The following is a 24,953-nucleotide window of genomic DNA, read 5'->3' as shown; positions in this document are numbered from 1 at the left end:
GGGGGAGGGGGTGGGGGGTAGTGTTGGGTATTCGTAAAGGCTTTAGGGTGGACAAGTCCCCAGGTCTGGATGGAATCTATTCCAGCTTACTGAGGGAAGTGAGAGCGGAAATAGCTGGGGCCTTAACAGATATCTTTGCAGCATCTTGAGCATGAATTCTCAGAGGACTGGAGAATTGCTAATTTTGTTCCCATGTTTAAGAAGGTAGCAAGGATAATCCAGGTAATTCTAGGCCTGTGAGCCTGACATCAGTGGTGGGAAAGCTGCTGGACAAGATACTGAGGGATAGGATCTATTTACATTTGGAAAAAATGGGCTTATTAGTTATAGGCAGCATGGTTTTGTGCAGGCAAGGTCAGGTCTTACCAACTTGTTAGAATTCTTTGAGGAAGTGACAAAGTTGATAGATGAGGGAAGGGCTATGGATGTCATACACATGGACTTCAGTAAGGCATTTCATAAGGTTCCCCACGGTAGGCTGATTGAGAAAGTGAAGTCACACGACATCCAAGGTGTATTAGTTGGATGGATAGGGAACTGGTTGGGCAACAGGAGACAGTTGTAGTGGAATGGACTTTCTCAAAATGGAGAACTGTGACCAGTGGCATTCCACAGGGATCTGTGTTAGGACCACTGTTATTTGTGATATACATAAATGATCTGGAGTACGTTACAGATGGTCTGATTAGCAAGTTTGCAGAGGACACTAAGATTGGTGGAGTAGTAGATAGTGAAGGGGACCATTGGAGAATGCAGCAGAGTTTAGACAGATTGGAGAGTTGGGCGGAGAAATGGCAGATGGAGTTCAATCCAGGCAAATGCGAGGTGATGCATTTTGGAAGATCCAATTCAAGAGCAAACTATACGGTAAATGGAAAAGCCCTAGGGAAAATTGATGCACAGAGAGAGCTGGGTGTTCAGGTCCATTGTACTCTGAAGATGGCAACGCAGGTCGATAGAGTGGTCAAGAAGGCATACGGCATGCTTTCATTCATCAGACAGGGCACTGAGTACAAGAGTTGGCAGGTCATGTTCCAGTTGTACAGGACTTTTGTTCAACCACATTTGGAATACTGCGCACAGCCACATTACCAAAAGTATGTGGATGCTTTGGAGAGAGTGCAGAGGTGGTTCACCAGGATATCGCCTGCTATGGAGGGCGCTAGCTATGAATAGAGGTTGAGTAGATTAGGATTATTTACATTTGAAAGACAGAAGTTGAGGGGTGACCTGACTGAGATTTACAAAATCAGAGATATGGACAGGGTGGATAGCAAGAAGCTTCTCCTCAAACCACCCCCCCCTCCCCGAGTGGGGGAGGCAATTACAATGTGTCATGATTTCAAGGTGAGGGGTGAAAAGTTTAAGGGAGATATGCGTGGAAAGTTCTTTACACAGAGGGTGGTGGGTGCCTGGAACACGTTGCCAGTGGAGGTGGTAGAGGTAAGCACGTTAGTGTCATTTAAGATGTATCTAGGCAGATACATGAATGGCGGGGAGCAGAGGGACACAGATCCTTGAAAAATAGATGACCGGTTTACACAGAGGATCTGGATCGGCACAGGTTTGGAGGGCCAAAGGGTCTGTTCCTGTGCTGTAATTTTCTTTATTCTAAACGTGCGACAGAAATACAAATCAAATATGTAACTGGGAAAGTAAATTCACTTTGTATAAGCTTTGTTTTGCAATGTTGTTAACAGGGCTTTGACGGGCTATGTGAATTGCTCAGAACAAACAGGTTCGGGTCTGACAGATTACCCAGCAGTTACACTATGATACCTTTCATTCATCGGAGACAAGTGCAAGCAATCCACAGATTGAGAATTACACTTTACGGCAAAAACTAAAACCATGATATGCCAAAAGTAATCAGCATGCCTTATTGAAAATTGAGATTTGACAGCACAAGGCAGAAAACCAGTGGTGGGCAGCCTGACACAGTGACAAGATGAAACCATACCTATGATGTTAAAAACATACATCTCACTCATCAAAGGGTCCACTTCCAAGTATAAAGCACAGGCACAAGCATTAAGAACAGAGACAGAAGAGGCTACAGAGAGACGGTGGAGGGGTTTGGTTGCATTTGAAATAACAAGGAGGGGATGACATTCAAAAAAAGACAGAAGAGGGGGCATTTGAAACAGTGAGTATAGAGGAGGTGGGACATTCAAAACATTGCTAAAAAAGATTCATTTTAAAAACAAAACATGCATAACAGAAACGTGTTGGTATGGAAATGAAGTGAATGACAGGAAACAAAGACAGAGAAAGAGAGGAAGAGAGAAACAGCAATCAGGAGAGAGCGAAAATAGAAGGAACACAGGGTCTGGAAGACAGGAGAAGAAAGTGAGATACTCACTGTCACAGTGTGAAATGATAAGCATTTATTTACTGAAAGAGCCTGCTCCACCACATGTTATTATTATGGCTGATCGCGCTCGGCCTCAACATCCTGCCTGATCTCAGTGACCCATCAACACTTTACTAATTAAGAATCTGTCTGTCTGGCTCCCTAAATTTATTCAGCATCCTATTATCCACCACACACTAGTGAACTCCACGATTCATGACCCTTTGAGACAAGTAATTTCTTATCTCTGTTGCAGACTACAAAATCCTGTCTAAAGGTCATCGCCAGCCAGATCAGGTCTGCTCTGGAACTGGTGATTCACCCTGACCAAACCTGAATTTTACCAGGCATGACGATCTCCGAGAGCCTCATGCTTTTCAGGGATATGGTCACCTACATGTAGGAAGGGGGAGTGGTGCACACTCGCCTCGTCAGCCGACCAAGAGAAGGCCTTTGATGAGACATGGGATGTGTTGTCCAAAATGGGCTTTGGGGAAAGAATTTGCAATTGGATCCTACTGCTCTACACCAACATCATTAGTGGAGTCTCAATCAAGTGGTGGGAATCAGAAAGCATCCTGATCAGATCTGGAGTCAGGCAGGGCTGCCAACTCTCTTCTGCTTTGTTTGTACGTTCTGTTCAGATCTTTGCCGAGTCCATCAGGAAGGATACGTGACTGAGAGGGGTGACTTTTCCGCACAGCGGAGACCGGCAGGTCAAAGCCTCCTTGTGCACTGCAGGCGCGTCACCATTTTCTGCTTGGATCTGCTATTGGTGCACACTCTCATGAGCATCTTCAACCAATTTGAGGCAGCCTCTGGAGCCAAGTCAAATTGGGTTGAGTGAGGCCACGTTCTTTGGGAACTGGGCCGAATGATCCTTTACTTCCAACACTATCAGGTCAGATTATCTGATGGTGCTGGGGATATGGTTTTTTTTTGGGGTGGGGGGGAAATGGGGAGCTGCAGGGCATAGACACAATCTTGGTGAGGGGCATACTGCCAAGGCCAGATAGAAGCTACTCTTTTGGGAGCAGCCCTCCCTCTCCATTGCACGTAAAAATCTGGCCATCAGATGTGAGACACTCTCTCTGCTGTTGTATGTGGCATGGGTCTGGCTCATTCTCTGAAAATGTGCTAGTTTGGGTGATTGAACCCTGCACATCTTTGGTCTGAGGGGGGAAACCGGAGGTCCCAGAGTAAACCAACACAGACACAGGGAAAGCGTGCAACACAGACAGTCGCTCGAGAATGGAATCAAACCTGTGTCCCTGGCACTGTGAGGCAGCAATGCTAACCACTGTGCCACCCCTAAGCTATAAACAACAAAGGAATAAGTTAAAGGTTCAACAGTCTTTGGTGAGTTCTCTGCTTATCTCACTCTGCCGTCAGATCTCAATGCTGCTGCTGCTGCAGCAGATACCATCACTGCTGTTGAAATTGTCACATCACCAATCTCCCCCACTACCTGCAGGCAGAATCCACTTATACACCATGCTGAGATACCACCATTAGCTGCCAAGAGACCAGGCTGGGGCCTGCCATGCTGCCGAGAAACACGGCTGAGAGCCACCACATGGCCGAGGAACCGGGCTGGGATCTGCCATGAGTTGCTGGTAGACTAGGCTGCGGCCCACATAGAGGCCAAAGGGGGAATAAAAGAAGAAGGAAAAAAGAAGGAAACAGAAGGACAGCAGGAGCTCTGATTGGAGTTTCCTACACCACCGCTGTGTTGAATGGAATAGTGCTAGTGCTCTCATAGCAAATAGAAATAATCTGTAATATCTTTACAGCTTTACTTACATAATGACCAGGTACAGGATAAAGGTGGATATTGAAAGGTAAAGTCATAGTGAAGAACTGAAAATTCACGATTTGCCCGCAATCAAGTATCCTTCGACTTTATTTCCTCCTTCTGATGTCTAGTTGTCAATAGTCTTCATTGATAATACCTCTCAGGTAATGTTTTCAGGAAGCTGAGCACGGCATAACTGCACAGCAACATGGAAAATATCGCCACAGACAGGTCAAAAGCTGTCTCCTTTAAGGTAGCACAAGTGTGTGGGTCTGCCAGTACCCTACTTCACATCAAGTAGGCTACAGCAGCAATATCAAGGTAGAAGGGACATAGCCTCTATCGTCATCCATTTGAAATCTTTCCTATTCTCAGAACACACAAAAGAACAACAACATCAGGATACAGGACTCTCCCAGCATCTTTTGTAGTGTTTGCTCTTTCTAACTGCTATCTCTTTAGTGGAAAAACATTGATGTTACACCAGGACCAAAAAGAGATACTGCTTCAATTTAAAGCTACACCAATACCACCCTCCTGACACAGCTGTTACACAGCACCCACCTGCAAACTCCAATTCCACCACCACCAGCCCCTACCCTCGAGTACCACAGATACCTCCCCCATTCACTTATCAGGTGCCAGACACCACAATTTGCACACCCTACGTGAAACTCATCCCAGTCACCACTCTTCTCTCCCCCACCCACCCAATTGCCCCTGTACTCTACTTTTGCCCTGGCGACCAAGACACTAGGTACTCCCCTTGTCTCTGACTCTCACTGTTACTTCGTATGCAGATACCACTCCGTTCTACCCACCACACCTGACAGGAATCTCCCCCCTCCCAAGGATCAAATGTTCCTATCACCTGCTGCCAGACACCACTTGCCCCTTCCCTCATTTCCAGACTCCTGTCGTTTGCCCCATTTCTTTTCCCCCTCTGTCAAACCTCCACCGGTACTATCAAGTATGCTCTCAAGATAGTTTTGTCCATGCATTCACTGTGCTCCACTGCAGTCTATGCAACAGAAGGAACCCTTATTCTCACAGTGAAAAATCCATGTCTTTGATTAGGTCAGCTATATGGCAGAATAGACGAGATAAACTCATTGAAGAAAGGATTACAGGAAACAAACATTTTACAGTTAATTTCTTGTCAGTTCATGCCCTGTATTTTACTGTTTATCAGTAACAAAGTTCACATGACAATAATGTAATGAATGAGAAAATTTAGTTCTCAGCCTGAGCTCCCTATGCAGTATCTTACATCTTGATAGCAAGAACCAGCACACACTGGTGTACAAGGGAGAAGACAGACAGCCAGCTAAGGTTAGAAGGAAGAGGTGAAGCTGAATCACAGGTTGAGCACGTTTGGCTCATTTCACTCCTGGACTACTTTTCTCAACCTTAAATGTGCTTGTGTAAATTATTAATCATCTCCCAAAGGTTTGTTCGTCCTCTGCTACAGGCTTTGTACAGTCAGTGATACTTTACTGCCTTTTTCGTTGTTTCAAAACTTCTGCCGCCACCATCACTGTGACTAGAAAGCAGGTGAGGAAATATTCTCCAACCATGATTATAGCTGTCAACTGGGTCTTGACAGAATATTGCTCTGGCGTCAATTTTGTATCAGATGCCTCTTTGGCTGTCACAACTACAATAGATCATTGCAAATGCACTGTTCCTTTACCTTATTCTTTTCAAAAAGCTCAGTCTGTATTGTCTTCAGGTCAGTGTCCAGGGCACTTGCTGCCTGCTTCCTCTTTTTGGCCAATACTTCGACCAAATCTTCAATCTGTGCCCTCTGCTTCTTGTTCTCTCTTTCAAGGTTCAGCTTCTCAGTCTCAAGACGCTCCCTCTTGCCCCATTCCGCTGTGTTCTCTGCCTGTAGCCGCTCCATCTGTGCACATAAAGTAATGAAGCAATGTTTAGCAGATCAATTACATAGAAACATAGAAGATAAGAGCAGGAGACCACCATTTGGGTCTTCGAGCCTGCTCTGCCATTCTTCATGATCATGGCTGATTGGCCAACTCAATAGCCTCATCCTGCTTTCTCCCCATAACCTTAAATTCCATTCACCCAAGTGCTATGTCTAGTCACCTCTTAAATACATTCAACATTGGCATCATAATAAAATGTGAGGCTGGATGAACACAGCAGGCCAAGCAGCATCTCAGGAGCACAACTACTTTCTGTGGTAATGAATTCCACAGGCTCACCACTTTTTGAGTGAAGAAATATCTTCTCATCTCCGCTCTAAATCAAGAGAATGGGAGGGGGAGTGGAAATGGTTTGCGACTGGGAGGTGCAGTTGTTTGTTGCGAACTGAGCGGAGGTGTTCAACAAACAACTGCACCTCCCAGTCGCAAACCATTTCCACTCCCCCTCCCATTCTCTTGATGACATGTACATCATGGGCCTCCTGCACTGCCACAATGATGCCACCCGAAGGTTGCAGGAACAGCAACTCATATTCCGCCTGGGAACCCTGCAGCCATATGGTATCAATGTGGACTTCACCAGTTTCAAAATCTCCCCTTCCCCCACTGCATCCCTAAACCAGCCCAGTTCATCCCCTCCCCCCACTGCACCACACAACCAGCCCAGCTCTTCCCCCCCACCCACTGCATCCCAAAACCAGTCCAACCTGTCTCTGCCTCCCTAACCGGTTCTTCCTCTCACCCATCCCTTCCTCCCACCCCAAGCCGCACCCCCAGCTACCTACTAACCTCATCCCACCTCCTTGACCTGTCCGTCTTCCCTGGACTGACCTATCCCCTCCCTACCTCCCCACCCACACCTTCTCCACCTATCTTCTTTACTCTCCATCTTCGGTCCGCCTCCCCCTCTCTCCCTATTTATTCCAGTTCCCTCCCCCCATCCCCCTCTCTGATGAAGGGTCTAGGCCCGAAACGTCAGCTTTTGTGCTCCTGAGATGCTGCTTGGCCTGCTGTGTTCATCCAGACTCACATTTTATTATCTCCCAACCTAGTCAATCTTGCCTCATATGTTAGACCCGCCACCCCCTGATTCAGCCTGGTAAAACTTTGCAGCACTCCCTCCGCAGCAAGATACCTTGCTCAGAACTGGACATCAAACTGCACACAATAGTCCAGATGTGGTCTCTCAAAGGCCCTGTAGAACTGCAATGATACATCCTGCCCCTGTACTCGAAACCTCTTGCAATGAAGGCCAACATACCATTTGCCGTCTTTACTGCCTGCTGCATCTGTATGATTACCTTCAGTGACAGGTGCACAAGGACACCCAGGTTGCACTACACACTGCCCTCTCCCAATTTACCTCATTTTCCAACACCGGATGGGAGCACAGAACATATATTGTTGCTTACCCGCAGTGTCTAATATCAGGTCCAATCTGCCCTTTCAGGTGGGTATACTTGGCACGGTTTCAAAGAGGAGCCAGGATGCTCTCTTTGGTGTCCTGGTCAATGATTCTCTCAATTAGAATCATTAAACCAGGTTATCTGGCCATTATTGCAGTGCTGCTTGTGAGATCATTCTGTGTGCACACTGGCTGCAGGATTTCCACCCTACAATCAAATATCAATAAAAGCTTTATTGGCTGCCAAGTATAGAGGGATCCTGAGTTCATAAAAGACAAGTGCAAGCTTTTTAAAATCTAAGAATGGGTTGCTCCGAGGAAGTCTCAGCAGGTTGTGCACACAGTGACATTGCAGCTAAGATGGTACGTCAGTTTAACACCATCTTAACAATATTTGAATCAAACCTGGATGTCTGGCAGTAACCATAGAGGCTAGAATAAGCAATGTCACTCTGCTTATAGTCAATGTTGCTGTGCAGTGCATGGCTGGCACAAGTCTATGGGAATGCTAGCCCCTTCAGCCAGTGTACCTCCCTCAACATAGGATGTCTACAGGGCAAGGAAAAGGACCATCAACTCCTACAGCACAGTGTGCCTCCCTCAACACTGAACGCACCATTGACCGAGGAGTGGGGAAAGGACCATCACTTCCTATTGAGCTGAGATGTTAGCTCAATGCCTTACCTGTCCACAGCCTCCCGTATTTCACCTTGGGCTTCATGCAATTATAGAAACTTAAGGCACACAAGACGACCATTTGCCCTATCTTGCCTGCTCTATGCTTTTGAAAGATTAATTATAATTAACCCATTATTTTTGCCTGCAACCCCATTACGGATTGACAAAGGCTGACAAAGTGTTCAAATCCTTTGCATCAGACTTTACAGACTTAGATATATCTTTTCAATTGTTGACATTTTCTTGATTTAATTTTTAAATTTGTTATGATCCTATTTTGGACCATTAATGCTTAAAACAGCAATTCAAGCATGCAGAAATCAACTGACAGAGCGAAGCCCACAAGTTCACATTTTTAAACAAAACAAACCTCACCAAGAAAAATTAAACAAAGAAAGCACCATTAAATTTAACATTTCTGTTTGCAGTGACATAGACAATTAACTCAGTTCTACTTTTTAAATTACTCTAAGTCATAGAATCATAGAAACCCTACAGTGTGGAAATAGGCCATTCGGCCCGACAAGTCCACAACGCCCATCCAAACAGCATTCCACACAGAACCATTCCCCTATCCTGCATTTCCCATGTCTAACCGAAACACTCCTGGGCACTATTGGCAATTTAGCAACATCTTTGATATAACAATATTAAAAATTCAGTCTTTTTTTCAAAACCAACTGACAAGATATGCTTTAATTTTCTAATATCCACTTGGGTTATCAGTGTTCTAGTTATTCTTTGTGGTAAAATTTTATGGAGATTCTTATATAGATTTTTGGCTAAGTGACCCTTCAAGTTTTATTTAAGACCTCATTATTACGGATGCCTCAGCTCCTTGTTCTGGCTTCAAGCAGATATCCGACAAGTGTACCTCCTATTTCAAACTGACTCAGTTGATGTCTGGCACAAGGTTCTGTTAAGATCACTGTAGATTTCTTCCTGTATCTTGAAGGGAAAACTTCATGAGTCATGAGGCCCAAACTGATCCTGAACTGTAATTATCCAGGGTTGTTCGAATTGCATTTACTTCAGAATTTTTTTTGACAGTTTCTCAATCAGATGTTTCTATTTAATACACATTTAATATTGAACTCAAATTATGAACTGGAAGTTATTTTCTAAACTTAGGAATTGTGAACTAGGTTTCTGCAATAGGTTTTTCATTGCTCACACAACTCTATTCTCTGAATTTGCCCAAATATGCACCTCAAATCATAATTAGCTGGCCGTAGGAAGTTGGACATAAACAGCACATTTTAGTGGGTGCAACATCCATTTGTAACAATTCAGGTTTTAAACCATACACAGTATGCAAGTTTTCAACAACCAAGAACAGGTAGAAAGGAATTCCTTTTGCTATGCTCAGTTATCTTTTAGATAAAATGTAGTTTAATGGAAATGAAAGTTTTCTAACAGGAGGATGATAAAGATAACGAGGTGTTTTATTCACTTCTAAGCATTTTATTTTACTGTAAACAGATTTGAGTTTCTGCCTTTCCTGGCCTGTGATCCATTGGGTCTTCCTGCTATCAACATCCTGTGCAGTTCGGAGATAATCAAGTTGACTGCTCATGTTTTAAAGGTCAAGTTCCACATAATATTGTATCTCGCGATGTAAAAGTCAGCTCCCTAAATCCATAGTCACAGGGTGAGAAGTTGACAGCTAGCACAGGTCAACAGAGAATATTTATTGAGAATAATCAATAACACCAAAATAATGGAACTCTGACTGCTCAAGCCGTGAAACACAAGGAAGTCAGAAAACGCATAAATCCATTCAACTGGGCAGCATTGAGCATTTAAAGACAGTATTTACAAAGATGAAACAAATTTGTATAGCACCCTTAACAGAATAAAACATCCTAATGTGCTTCACTGCAGCAATTTAAAACCAAATGGCATACAAGGCCACACAAAGTGATACTAGGTAACATGGTAAAGCCCAATGAAGGTTAAAAGAGAATCTGAGATGATGAAAGAGAGGTAGAGTAGGCATATGAAGGGATTCTACAATCAGGGTTTCAGCATTACCACTGATGACGAGGTGTTTAACTTGGAAATACTCGAGAGAGATAATTAGGACAGCATGAGTGCCTTGGAAGATTGTGCAGCTGGAGGAGATGAGAGATAGGAAAGGAAGAGATCCTGGAAGAATTTTAAAGCAAGTTTTTTTTTGAAAAGAGGCCCCACCTGAATAGGCTCCATTGTAGGTTAGAAGACACACATCAATAGGCTAATGAGAGTTGATGCCAGTTACGGAACCAGACAGAGTTTGGGATGATTTGTATTTTGGTGGGAATTAAAAGGAGTTCCAACTGACAAAAGCTGACAGAAATTTGTACTAAACCTCGATTAATCTAATCTTGAATCCCTGCAGTGTAGAAGCAAGCCACTCAGCCCAGGATTCCACATTAACCCTCTGAACAGCATCCCACCCACACCCACCCCACTACTCTATCCCTATGACCCTGCATTTTCAATGGATAATGCACCTAACTTGCACATCCCTGGATGCTATGAAGCAATTTAGTATGGCGAATCCACCTAACCTGCACATCTTTGGCCTGGTGGGAGGAAACCAGAGGACCTGGATGAAAGCCATGCAGACATGGGGAGAACATGCAAACTCTACACAAACAGAACTCCATCTCAAACATCCAATGTTACGACTGGAGAAGCAGCTTCACTAAGAATAATTAGCTGCTTCCTATAGTTAAGCAAACTAGAAATGCCAATTTCTGACACCTAACATCACAAGAACAGAACTGACTGATCTATTTTAGTGATCGCTAATACTTTGAATGCCATAAAAAAAGTCAGGCACCATTGAATATACTGATGTACAGAAGCTATTCATCCAGATGCTGAAATTAAACCAAATATTTGATACCCAGTGTGATAAATGGAATGGCAGTATAAAACTGAAGAATCTTTGTCTGTAAGGGTCTTACAAGAGAGCACAAGACAGCGAGGGGGCATAGCTTTAAATTGAGGAGTGAAAGACATAGGACAGATGTCAGAGGTAGTTTCTTTACTCAGAGTAGTAAGGAAATGGAACGCTTTGCCTGCAACAGTTGTAGATACGCCAATTTTAAGTACATTTAAGTCATCATTGGACAAGCGTATGGACGTACATGGAATAGTGTAGGTTAGATGGGCTTCAGATCGGCATGCCAGGTCAGCACAACATCGAGGGCCGAAGGGCCTGTACTGTGCTGTAACTGGTTGTGGTTAAACTTGACGGTTACCACGTCTCAAGCAAGGGGAAACTTTGGGAAGGAGAATCCTTCATGGTAGCTCTCAGCTGGCACAGAATTAACCCATGCTTTTAACACTGAAAAGCAAACCAGTCATCCAGACAAGAGAGTGTTAAATCAACCCCTCTCAGTCTGTAAAAATCTCATACTATATGGCTCCAAATTTTCTCTGTCATAAATAATCTTTCTCCAGTTAGATTTCAGCAAAGGATCATTCATCTCTGCAACAGTATACACTCCGGTCTGATGTAACTAACGAAAGGTGAGACCTGAAAAATAAACCATTCATCTTCTCCCAATCGTCCATCCAAATCATAAGTGCAAGGATTCTCGTTCATCCATCACAACATACTGAGCAAAACAGCACACTTTATTCTTAAATGTTAATCTATGACAGGATTTAAATCAACCTCAACTGACTTTCACCTCAGCTTAAATGAGAAACACACTGGCAACAGAACATCTCCCACTTGAGCAAAGGGATCTCAAACTGCATTCTCAAATCAAAAGCAGTGAACACAATTAGGAATAAAAGTTGGCCATTCAGTCCACTGAGGCAACTTCACAATTCAATGATACAGCTGATCTGATGATATTCAACTCCACTTTCCTGCCATAACCTGAGAAACCAAGAGACTGCAGGGCCTTTGGCGATGATCTTTTTGTCCTCACTGTCCAGGGGGGCAGTGCCGCAAGATTGGGGAGTGGCAAACGTCACTCCCTTGCTCAAAAAGGGGAGTAGGGATAACCCCGGAAATTACAGGCCAGTTAGTCATATGTCAGTGGTAGGCAAATTATTGGAAATGACTCTGAGACATAGGATTTATGATCACTTAGATAGGCACGCTTTGATTTGTGATATTCAGCATGGATTTGAGAGGGGTAGATCATGTCTCATAAACCTTATTGAATTATTTGAAGAGGTGACCAAACACATGGAGGAAGGTAGAGCAGTGGATGTGATATACATGGATTTAAGTAAGGCGTTTGATAAAGTTGCCCATGGTAGGCTCAATGTAGAGGGGGAAATGTAGAGGATTGGATTCTGACCCTTCGAAGGCTAAGGGTGGTAATGGACAGAAAACATTCAACATGGTGCTCAGTTACAAGTGGTGTACCACAAGGATCTGTTCCGGATCATCATCTGCTTGTGATTTTTGTGAATGATTTGCATGTAGGAGTGGAATGGTGGATTAATAAGTTCGCAGACAATACAAAAGGTGGGTTGAGTTGTGGATAGTGCGGAGGGATGTTCTAGGTTACAAAGGGACATTGATAGGATGTAGAGCTGGGCTGAGAAGTGGCAGATGGAGTTTGAACCTGAAAAGTGTAAGGGGATTCATTCTGGAAGGACAAACTTGAAAGCTGAATACAGGCTTAACGGATAGATTCTTGGCAGCATGGAGGAGCAGAGGGATCTTGGGGTTCATGTCCACAATTCCCTGAAAGCTGCCACCCAGGTGGATAGAGTTGTTAAGAAGGCATATCATGTGTTTGCTTTCATTAATAGAGGGATTGAGTTCAAGAGCTGCGAAGTTATACTCCAGATATACAAAACCCTGGTTCAGCCACATCTGGAGTAGTGTGTCCAGTTCTGGTTGCCTCATTACAGGAAAGATGTGGGAGTGTTGGTAAATCTCCTCTGCATCTTTTCCAGGATGTTGCATGGAATGAACGGAAGGTCTTAAGAGGAAAGGTTGAGAGAGCAAGGGCTTTCCTCTTTAGAAAGACAAAGGATGAGAGGTGACTTGATAGAGATATACAAAATGATAGAGGTATAGATAGAGTGGACAGCCAGAGACCTTTTTCCTCGGGTGGAGGTAGCTTTTATGAGGGGGCATAGTTTTAAAAGCGAGTGGAGGTAGATACAGGGGAGACGTTAGAGGTAGGCTGTTTACTCAAGAGAGTGGTAGGGGCAGGGAATGCCCATTCGGGGCATTTAAGCAGCTATTAGATAGGCATACGGATGATAGTATACAGTTGGGGTGGATGTTAGGTAGACCTTAGGTTGAGGGTAAAATTTCAGCACAATACCGTGGGCCGAAGGGCATGTACTGTACTGTTCTTTGTTCTATGTTAACCCTTGATTCCCTTAAAATTAAACATTTGTCTATCCCAACCTTGAATACAGTCAATGACACAGCTACAATAGCTCCATTTGATGAAGAATTCCTCAGATTCACAACCTACTACCAGATGCAATTCTTCTCCATTGGTGTCTGAAAAGGGTGATTACCCTCCTTCAAGGCAATGCCCTCTATTCCTGGACTCTTCCACAGGGGTAAACAACTTGTCCGTACCTACCCGAGAAAGCCCTAAGAATTTGGTGGTTGCTTCTCATTCTTCTAAATTCCAATGAGTAAAGGTCCAACCAACCAACCGTCAAAGGGCGGCACGGTGGTTCAGTGGTTAGCACTGCAGCCTCACAGTGCCAGGGACCCGGGTTCAATTCCAGCCTCGGTTGGCTGTCTGTGTGGAGTTTGTATATTCTCCCGTATCTGCGTAGGTTTCCTCCAGGTGCTCCGGTTTCCTCCCACAGTCCAAAGATGTGCAGGCTAGGTGGATCAGCCATATTAAATTGCCCGTAGTGTTCAGGGGTGTGTTGGTTATAGGGGAATGGGTCTGGGTGGGACGCTTCAAGGGGTTGTGTGGACTTGTTGGGCCAAAGGCCCTGTTTCCACACTGTAGAGAATCGAATCTAATCTAATCAACAGACTCTCCTTGTAAGACAGTGCCTTCATACCCAACACCAACCGACTGAAAGTTCTCTGGACTGCCTCCAATATGTTTCCTTAGATAAGGAGATGTTCATTAAACCGTTCACATTATTCCAGCTGTTTTCTGAATGCTGCTTTGTGTAGTTTTAGCAAGAATTCCCTATTTTCATCCTCCATTTCCATCAAAGTAAAGGCCAACATTGTATTTGTCTCCCCTACAACCCTCCTAACCCAAATGCTCACTTTTTGTGAATGAACAAGGACCTCTAAATCCCTCTGGCTGCAGCTTTTTGCAAGTTTTCTCTACTTTAATACGAATCAATTCCTACTCTTTTTCCAAAATGCACCTCCTCACATTTTCCCAGATAATATTCCACCTTCCAAGTATTTGCTTGCTCGCTTAACCTGCCCAAATCCCTCTGGAGACTCCTTGTGCCATCCTCAACACTTGCATTACCACCCATTTTCGCGTCATCCAAAAATTTGAAGATAGCGCACTAACTTAACTCATCTAGGTCAGTAATATGTAAATAATTCATTGAATCATAACATTTTAAAGAGGCCATTGGCCATCAAATCTGCAATAACGAAACTACCCAATGTACATTAGTCCCACTTTTCAGCTCCTGTCCTACAACCTTAGATGGCACAACATTTCACATGTTCATCTAAGTATTTTTAAAAGGTCAAGGTTTCCCATCTCAATTACCCTCCCAGACAGTGAAATCAGGCACTGCCATCCCAAAATAATAGAATAATGCAGTACAGAAGGAATACTATAGGTTCTGGGATCATACTGCAGGCCTTCCAACAGCCACCAGGGCATCGAGAAACAGATGTATAGGCAAATTATCAAAGGATGCAAAAACAACAGGCTTGTCACAGTGAGTGACTTCAACTTCCCCAACATGGACTAAGACTTTCTTACAGCAAAATGCTTAGACAGGACAGAATTTGTCAGGTGCATCCAAGAAGGGACCATACAGAACCTTGTTTTACCAAATGAGCCTGGCCTGGTTACTGACCTTACAGTGGGAGAGCATTTTGAAAACAGTTTTAAGGTGTCCCTGAATAAGGATAAGCCTGGGCCTTGTGGGAAAGTACTAAATTGGGTAAAATTCTAAATTGGGGGAGGGTAAATTACAACAGTATTAGGCAGGAGCAGCTAGGGAGAACTACTTGGAAGCAACTGTTATCCAGCAAGTCCACATTTGACACGAGGGAGTTGTTTAAACACCTACTGATCAAAGTTCAGGTCTGGTGCTTTCCAATCAGGAGGAAGAATAAGGACAGCAACATATTGGATCCTTAGACAACGAGGGAGGTTGCAAATTTAGTCAAACAGAAAAAGAGAGCGTATGTAAGGTTTAGGAAGCTAAAATCGTATTTGACCCATTAGGAATATAAAGAAAGCACGAAAAAACTCAGGCAGAAAATTAAAAAAAGACCAAGGAGGGGCCAGGAATTGATCTTGGCTTGTAATTTTAAAGAAAATTCCAAGACATTTTATATGTACAGTGAACGCAAAAGATTACTAGGGACAAGATAGGGCCATGCAAGGGTAGAACATAGAACATAGAAAAGTACAGCACAGTACAGGCCCTTTGGCCCATGATGTTGTGCCGTGGAATAATCCTAATCCAAACATAAAATAACCTAACCTACATTCCCCTCAATTCACTGCTGTCCATGTGCATGTCCAGCAGTCGCTTAAATGTCACTAATGACTCCGCTTCCACGACTACCACTGGTAAACTATTCCATGCACTCACAACTCTCTCGGTGAAGAACCTCCCTCTGACGTCTCCTCTATACCTTCTTCCTAATTAAAACTATGACCTCTCGTGGCAGTCAATCCTGCCCTGGGGAAAAGTCTCTGGCTATCAACTCTATCCATGCCTCTCATTACCTTGTACACCTCGATCAGGTCACCTCTCTTCCTCCTCCTCTCCAGAGACAAAAGTCCGAGCTCAGTCAACCTCTCCTCGTAAGACGAGCCCTCCAAGTCCAGGCAGCATCCTGGTAAACCTCCTTTGCACCCTCTCCAAAGCCTCCACATCTTTCCTATAATAGGGCGACCAGAACCGGACACAATATTCCAAGCGTGGTCTCATCAGGGTTTTGCAGAGCTGCAGCATAACCTCGCAGCTCTTAAACTCGATTCCCCTGTTGATGAAAGCCAAAACACCATATGCTTTCTTAACAACCTTATCCACCTGGGTGGCAACTTTGAGGGAGCTCTGCACTTGAACACCAAGATCCCACTGTTCCTCCACACTGCCGAGAATCCTGCCTTTAATCCTATATTCAGCATTTAAGTTCAACCTTCCAAAATGCATCACTTCGCATTTATCCAGGTTGAACACCATCTGCCATTTCTCAGCCCAGCTCTGCATTCTGTCAATGTCTCGCTGAAGCCTGCAATAGCCCTCGATACTATCAACAGTACCTCCAACCTTTGTGTCATCAGTAAACATACTAGCCCACCCCTCAACCTCCTCATCCAAGTCATTTGTAAAACCTACAAAGAGCAGAGGCCCAAGAACAGAGCCCTGTGGGACACCACTCAGCACTGATCCCCAGGCAGAATACTTACCATCTACAACCACACTCTACCTCCTGTCAGCCAATCAATTCTGAATCCAGACAGCCAAATCACCCTGTATCCCATACCTCCTGACTTTATGAATGAGCCTGCTGTGCGGAACCTTATCAAATGCCTTGCTAAAGTCAATGTACACCACACCCACTGCTTGACCCTCGTCAACCTGCCTCATGACTTCCTCAAAGAACTCAATAAGATTTGTAAGGCATGAGCTGACCCTCTCAAAGTCATGCTGACTCCCTTTAATCACACTATGCTTTTCCAAATAGTCATAAATCCTATTCCTCAGAATTCTTTTAAAGCCTTGCTGACCACAGACGTAAGACTGACTGGTCTGTAATTTCCAGGGATTTCCCTATTCCCTTTCTTGACAAGAGGAACAACATTTGCCTCCCTCCAATCTTCGGGTACGAATCCCATGGAGAGTGAGGAAGCAAAGAGGTAAAAGAGGAAAACTTCTGCTTGGAGGCAGAGGATACAGATGTGATCTTAAATGAGTATATTGGTATTCACCCAGGAGAAGGATATGGAGGATAGTGAGATCAGTGCGGAGCATGCTAATGTGCTATGGCATTTTGAGGTCAAGAAATAAGTGAGGTTGAGTCTCTTGAACAGCATTTAGGCGGATGAGTCCCCAGGGGCCGATGCTGTCTATCCCAGGTTGAGAGGGGCGAGAGAGGAGATTGCTGGATCAGTAACCAATATCTTTGTATCCTGCCTAGCCTGAGGATCGGAAAGTAGCTTATGCTGTTCCTCTGTTCAAGAAGGAAAATAGGGATAATCCAGGAAACTATAAACCACTGAGTCTCATCTGTGATTGGGAAACGACTGGAGAGAATTCTTAGAGATAGGATTTCTGCACATTTGGAAAAGCATGGCCTAAATGGGGACAGTCAGCACGTCCTTGTGCAGGGCAGGTCATGTCTTATGAACCGGATTGATTTTATGAGGAGGTGACGAGGGTAATTGTTGAGAGTAGAGCAGTGGATGTTGTTTACATACATTTTATTAAGTCTTTCAACAAGGTGCCTCATGGTAGATTCGGCCAGAAGATTAGAATGCACAGGATCCATAGTGGCTAGCCACTGGGATTCGGAAGGGGTTTGTCCATAGAAGAGGAGGGCAGTGGCAGAAGGGTGATTTTCTGGCTGGAGGTCTGTGATGATTGGTATTTAACAGGAATCTATAACTAGGACCTTTGTTGTTTGAAATTTATATAAATGACTTGGGTGAAAATGTAAAGACAGTGGGAACTGCTGATGCTAGAGAATCTGAGATAACAAGGTGTCGCGATGGATGAACACAGTAGGCCAAGTAATATCAGAGGAGCAGGAAAGCTGACGTTTCGGGCCTAGACCCTTCTCCAGAAATGGGGGAGGGGAAGGAGATTCTGAAATGAACAGACAGAGAGGGGGGAGACAGATGGAAGATGGATAAAGGAGAAGATAGGTGGAAAGGAGAGAGACAGGTCAAAGAGGCGGGGATGGAGCCAGAAAAGGTGAGTGTAGATGGGGAGGTAGGGTGGGGATAGGTCAGCCAGGGAGGACGGACAGGTCAAGGACGCAGGATGAGGCTGGTAAGTAGGAGATGAGGGTGGGGCTGGAGGAGGAAGGACGGGCAGGTTCGGGAGGCGGGGATGGTTTTGGGATGCAGTTGGGGAAGGGGAAAATTTAGAAGCTCGTGAAGTCCACATTGACACCATTAAGCTGCAGGCTTCCCAAGTGAAATATGAGGTGCACCTCTTTTTGTAAACCTCCTTCGCACTCTCTCTAGGGCTTCACATTCTTCCTGAAATAAGATGCCCAGAACTGAACATGACTGTGGTCTGACCAATGGTATGCAGAGGTACAGCATTATTTCCTTGTTTTTAATACTCTATGCCTCTATTTATGAGGCAAAGAATCTTATGAACCTTCTTAACAACTGTTTTAGCAACTTGCCTGGCAACCTTCAGTAAATTATTTTTCAGAGCCCCAAGGTCCCTCTGCTCTTATACTCCCCTCAAAATTGTATCAAGTCCATTATCGCCTCTTCATGTTTCTTCTACCAAAACGCTGTACCTCACATTTCTTTGCATCGAAATTTATTTGTGAAGTGTGCATCCGTTTGGCCAACTCGTCAGTATCAATGCTTCCTAAATTACCCTTTGCCCCTTTCAGATTTGCAATCCTCTAGTCCCGTAAAACAAATTCTGTGCTCAGGGAGATCTGGCAAATTTCTGTCAATGGCTCTGCAGTTTACTCCCTTACATCTCTCAACAGTCTAGGAAAGGCTTAGTGGTTTCTTTACCTGGAGGGCTGCCAGCCTTTAAAGGCACTCTTCTTTAACTATTATTAAACTACTTAGTGACTCAACCAGAAATTCCCTTCCAAACCACCCACTTTTTCTTTAGAAATGAAACACAAAGCATTTAACATGCAGTCATCCTCACAATTCACTAACCTCCCTAGCTCAGTATCATCGCCCAGTTTAGTGACTTTGCGCTCCAAACCCATCTCCAAATTGTTTATATAAATTAGAAAAATTAAAAATTATAAATTAGAAAAATTAAATTAGAAAATTGTTTATATAAATTAGGGAAACAACATTTTCAATTCTTGCCCAATCTAAGATGCCGGTGAGGCCAGAAATAGGAGGGTAATATAGTTGAGTATGTGTCTAAAGAGCTGGTAAGGAGGGAGGGCTTCAGATATCTGGATTATTGGGTTCTCTTCCAAGGCAGGTGGGACCTGTACAAGGGCAGGTTGCATCTCAACTGGAGGGTCACTAATATCCTTGCAGGGAGGTTTTCTAGTGCCACTTGGGAGAATTTAAACTAATGTGGCAACAGGCCACATGAGCTGTAGGTCAACAAGTAAAATCAGCAAGGAGGAGTCTGAGACAAGGGCCAGTAAGAGGAAGAAGAGGTTACTGAATACGGCAAGACTGCTGGTCTGAAATGTATTTGTTTTAATCTAAGTGTATGACAGATAAGGCTGATGAATTTAGTGGTCAGATTAATACTATTAGTTGTTAAAGAGACTGGTCGTGAGGGGTAACAAGACTGGTAGCTTTACGTTCCAGGATTTAGATAATTCAGGTGTGACAAAAACAGAGTCACAGAGCTGTACATGACAGGAACAGACCCTTTGTTCCAATTCGTCCATGCTGACCAGATATCCTAAACTAATTTGGCTCTATTTGCCAGCATTTGGCCTATATCCATCTAAACTCTTCCAATTCATTTATCCATCCAGACGTCATTACAATGTTGTAATTGTACCAGTTTCCACCGCTTCTCTGGCAGCTCATTCCACATATCCACCATCTTCTGCGTGAAAAAGGTGCCCCTTAGGTCTCTTTTAAAATCTTTCCCTTCTCACCTTAAACCCATGCCCTCTAGTTCTGGATTGCCCCACCCCAGGGAAAAGCCCTTGGCTATTCACTCTATCCATGCTCCTCATGATTTCATAAACCTCAAAGTTTTAATATAAGATAGAGAAGGACGTAAAAGAGATAAGTAAGTTGTGTTACTGACAAGGTAGAATATCATAGCTGTACTGAGGGAGGACATCTTGTGGGGGGCTTATCCACCGAGGTTATATGAAACAGAGTTCAGGACTAAGAAGGGTGCAAATCACTGATGGGATTGGACTACAGGTCTGCCAACAGCAGGTGACAGGTGGACAGACTATGGAAAATGAAAAAACATCAGGGATGTTTTCTCGATAACAAAGTGTGGAGCTGGATGAACACAGCAGGCCAAGCAGCATCTTAGGAGCACAAAAGCTGACGTTTCGGGCCTTGACGCCTCATCAGAAAATGGAGAGAGGATTCTGAAATAAATAGGGAGAGAGGGGGAAGCAGACCGAAGATGGATAGAGGAGGAGAAGATTAGGGCTGATTTCTGGAGAAGGGTCTAGGCCCAAAACTTCAGCCTTCCTGCTCCTCTAATGCTGCTTGGCTTGTGGCGTTCATCCAGCTTTGCACCTTATTATCTCAGATTCTCCAGCATCTGCAATCCTGCTATCTTGAAACTACAAGGCAGTTGATTTAGCATCCTCTATATTGACTGGAGGGTTGAATGGGATACAGTTTGTTACAGGTGTCCAGGATAGTTTTGACTTGATTTGATTTATTACTATCACATGTACCTAAGTACAGTGAAAAGTTTTGTTTTGCTTGCAGTACAGGCAGGTCATAATATACGAAGATCATAGGGTATTAGAACAGAGTGAGGAAAACAAAGTTATGGCTGCAAAGGTGGTGCACAAAAAGCAAGATCAACGTTAGAGAAGTCCATTCAGAAGTCTGACAACAGTGGCGGAGAAGCTGTTCTTGAAACTGTCTGAACAAGTGCTTAAGCTTTTGCATCTTCTGCCTTGCAGGTTAGATTAAAGGATTATAGCCAGGGTGAGATGTGTCTTTGATGATGTTGCCTTTCTGTGGCAATAAGCAATATAAATGGAGTCAATGGATGGAAAGTTGGCTTACGCGATGGTCTGGATTGTACCCACAGCTTTTTGTAGTTTCTTACAATACTGGGTAGAGCAGCTGCCACAACGCATCCAGGTAGAATGTTTTCTATGGTGCATTTGTAGACATTAAAAAAAACAGATGGGAGCGGGTGGAGGCCATTCGACCTTCAAGTCTGCTTTGCCATTCAACATGATCTTGGTTGATTGTTCAACTATACACCCTAATCCTGTTTTCTCCCCATAATCTCTGAACCCATTTGCCCAAAGTGCGACATTTAACTGTCTCTTGAATACATTCAACGTTTGTATCAATTAGTTCCTGCGGTAATGAATTCCACAAGCTGACCATTCTTTGGGTGAAGGAATGTATTATCTCCATCCTAAATGGTCCACCCCAAATCCCCAGACTGTGACCCCTAGTTCCAGACACACCCACCATCGGCAACATCATCTTTGCATCTACCCTATCTAGCCCTGTTAGAATTTTATAAGTCTCTATGAGATCCCCCCTCATTTGTCTGAACTCCAGCGAAAACAATCCCAACCTAGTCAATCTGTCATCATGACAGACACGCCATCCCCAGAATTAGCCAGGTAAACCTTCGCTGCACTCCCTTGAGAGCAGGAGCATACTTCCTCTGACACGGACACCAAAATTGTATACAATATTCCAGGTGTGGCCTTACTAAGGCCCTGTATAAATGCAACACATCCTTGCTCTTGTTCTTGAAACCGCTGACAATGATGGCCAACAGACCACTTGGCTTCTTTACTGTCTGCTGCACCTGTGTGCTCACCTTCAGCGATTAGTGGTCAAGGACACCCAGCTCCCGCTGCACACATCCCTCTCCTAATTTACAGCCATTCAGGTAGTAATCTGCCATCTTGCTTTTGCTTCCCAAGTAAATAACATCACATGTATCTGAATTATACTGCATCTGCCATTGATTTGCGGACTCACTGAACCTGTCAAGATCATGCCAAAGGATCTGTGCATCCTCGTTAAAGTTCACCCTCCCTCTCAACTTGGCATGAGCAGCATATTTTGAGAGGTTACATATTGTTCCCTCATCCAAATCATTCATATATATTTTGAAAAGAACCCATTAATTCCTATACTTCCTTTCCTCTCTGCCAACGAATTTTGGATCCATCTCAATACACTTCCCCCAATCCCATGTGCTTAACCTTGCACAATAATCTCTTATGCGGGACTTGGTCAAACACTTTCCAAAAGTCCAATTGTACCACATCAACCAGCTCCGCCTTGTCAACTCTACCAGTTACACCTTCACAGAATTTCAGCAGATTTGTCAAGCATGATTTCCCTTTCATAAATCCATGCCGACTCTTGGATGAGAGTTTGCTCACTGAGCTGGAAGATTTGTTTTCAGACATTTCGTCACCATTCTAGGTAACATCATCAGGGAGCCTCCGACGAAGCGCTGGTGTTATGTCCCACTTTCTATTTATCTGGTTAGGTTTCCTTGGGTTGGTGATGTCATTTCCTGTTCTTTTTCTCAGGGGATGGTAGATTGGCTCCAAATCAATGTGTTTGTTGATGGAGTTCCGGTTGGAATGCCATGCTTCTAGGAATTCTCGTGCGTGTCTCTGTTTGGCTTGTCCTAGGATGGATGTGTTGTCCCAATCAAAGTGGTGTCCTTCCTCATCTGTATGTAAGGATACTAGTGATAGTGGGTCATGTCGTTTTGTGGCTAGTTGATGTTCATGTATCCTGGTGGCTAGCTTTCTGACTGTTTGTCCAATATAGTGTTTGTCACAGTTCTTGCAAGGTATTTTGTAAATGACTGTCTGATACTGCCACTGTTTCTTAAATGCTCTGTTATGAAGTCCTTGATAATGGATTCGAGAACTTTTCCCCAACACTCAAGTTAAGCTTACTAGTCTGCAATTCCCTGTTTTTGCTCTACTTGTTTTCTGAACATTGACATTAGCTAACCTCCAATCTGTAGGGAGTGTCCAGAGTCTACAGAATCCTGAAAGATGACCACCAATGCATCCATTATTTCTGGAGCCACCCATCAGTCGACATCCCAGAGTACTTATTAGGCCTTGGGGATTTATCCACCTTCAATCCCATCAATTTTCCCAGCACCAATTCTCTACTAATATTCATCTCCCTCAATGCTTTCCTCTCATTAAATCTTGCGTTCAACATTTCTGGTATCCGATTTGTGTCTTTTGTCGAGACAGAACCAAAGTACATATTCAGTTGCTGAGCGATTTCTCTGTCCCATAATATACACTCCCCCAATACTGTCTGTAGGGAGCCTACATTTTTCTTCATGTACAAAACTCTAGTGCGGCCGCACTTGGAGTATTGCGTACAGTCTGGTCACCGCATTATAAGAGGATGTGGAAGTTTTGCAAAGGGTGCAGAGGAGATTTACTAGGATGTTGCCTGACATGGAGGGAAGGTCTTACGAGGAAAGGCTGAGGGACTTAAGGCTGTTTTCGTTAGAGAGAAGAAGGTTGAGAGGTGACTTAATTGAAACATTTAAAATAATCAGAGGGGTGGATAGGGAGAGCCTTTTTCCTAGGCTGGTGACAGCGAGCACGAGGGGGCATAGCTTTAAATTGAGGGGTGAGAGATATAGGACAGATGTCAGAAGTAGTTTCTTTACTCAGAGAGTAGTAAGGGAATGGAACACTTTGCCTGCAACGGTAGTAGATTCGCCAACTTTAGGTACATTTAAGTCGTCATTGGACAAGCATATGGATGTACATGGAATAGTGTAGGTTAGATGGGCTTCAGATTGGTATGACAGGTCGGCACAACGAGGGCCGAAGGGCCTGTACTGTGCTGTAATGTTCTATGTTCTAGAACAGGAGAGCATAGTACAGGCTCTTCGGCCCACGATGTTGTTCTGAACTTTTACCCTAAATCTAAGGTCTGTCTAACCTCCACCCTGACCTTATACTATTATCCATATGCCTATCTAATAGCCACTTAAATGCCCCTAATAAGGCCGACTCCACTATCCTCTCCAGCAAACCATTCCATGCCCCTATCACTCTCTTGAGTAAAGGACCAACCTCTGACATGTCCTTTATATCACTCACTTTAAAACTGTGTCCACTCATAATAGCTTCCTCCACCCAAGGAAAAAGGTCTCTGGCTGTCCACTCTAGCTATACCTCTGATCATTTTGTACACCTCTATCAAGGTCACCTTTCATCCTCCGTCATTCTAAAGAGAAAAGCCCCAGCTTTCTCACCCTTTCCTCGTAAGACCTTCCCTCCATTCCAGGCAACATCCTGGTAAACCTCCTCCGCATCTCTTCTAACACTCCCACATCTTTCCTGTACCGATGTGATCAGAAATGGACACAATATTCCAGATGTGGCTGAACCAGGGTTTTGTATGGCTGGAGCATAACTTGGCAGCTCTTGAACTCAATCTCTGCCAAGAATCTTTCTGTTAACCCTATATTCAGCTTTCAAGTTTGTCCTTTCAAAATGAAACACCTCTCACTTTTCTGGGTAAAACTCCATCTGCCACTTCTCAGCCCAGCTCTGCATCCTATGAATGTCCCTTTGTAACCTAAAACATCCCTCCGCACTATCCAGAACTTGACCCACCTTTGTATCATCCGCGAACTTACTAATCCACCCATCCACTCCTACGTGCAAATCATTCACAAAAATCACAAGCAGAAGATGATCCAGAACAGATCCTTGTGGTACACCACTTGTAACCGAACACCATATTGAAT

General features: G+C 44.0%; 1 protein-coding gene across 3 annotated transcripts in view; it reads right to left on the bottom strand.

The window, feature by feature from the left end:
• The window catches only part of ccdc102a (coiled-coil domain containing 102A), a 172,157-nt gene that overhangs the window by 49,489 nt on the left and 97,715 nt on the right, over window positions 1-24,953 (bottom strand). For all 3 annotated transcript variants that reach the window (XM_048546642.2, XM_048546643.2, XM_048546641.2), the window contains exon 6: window positions 5,842-6,051. In XM_048546642.2, coding sequence (XP_048402599.1) covers window positions 5,842-6,051 — 210 coding nt within the window. The remainder of the gene's footprint in view (window positions 1-5,841; window positions 6,052-24,953) is intronic.

Source organism: Stegostoma tigrinum, chromosome 16 (genome assembly GCF_030684315.1).
Source record: "Stegostoma tigrinum isolate sSteTig4 chromosome 16, sSteTig4.hap1, whole genome shotgun sequence".
Classification (NCBI taxonomy): domain Eukaryota; kingdom Metazoa; phylum Chordata; class Chondrichthyes; order Orectolobiformes; family Stegostomatidae; genus Stegostoma; species Stegostoma tigrinum.
The sequence above is the reverse complement of the archived record's forward strand: the minus strand, read 5'-3'. Positions and strand labels throughout refer to the sequence as shown.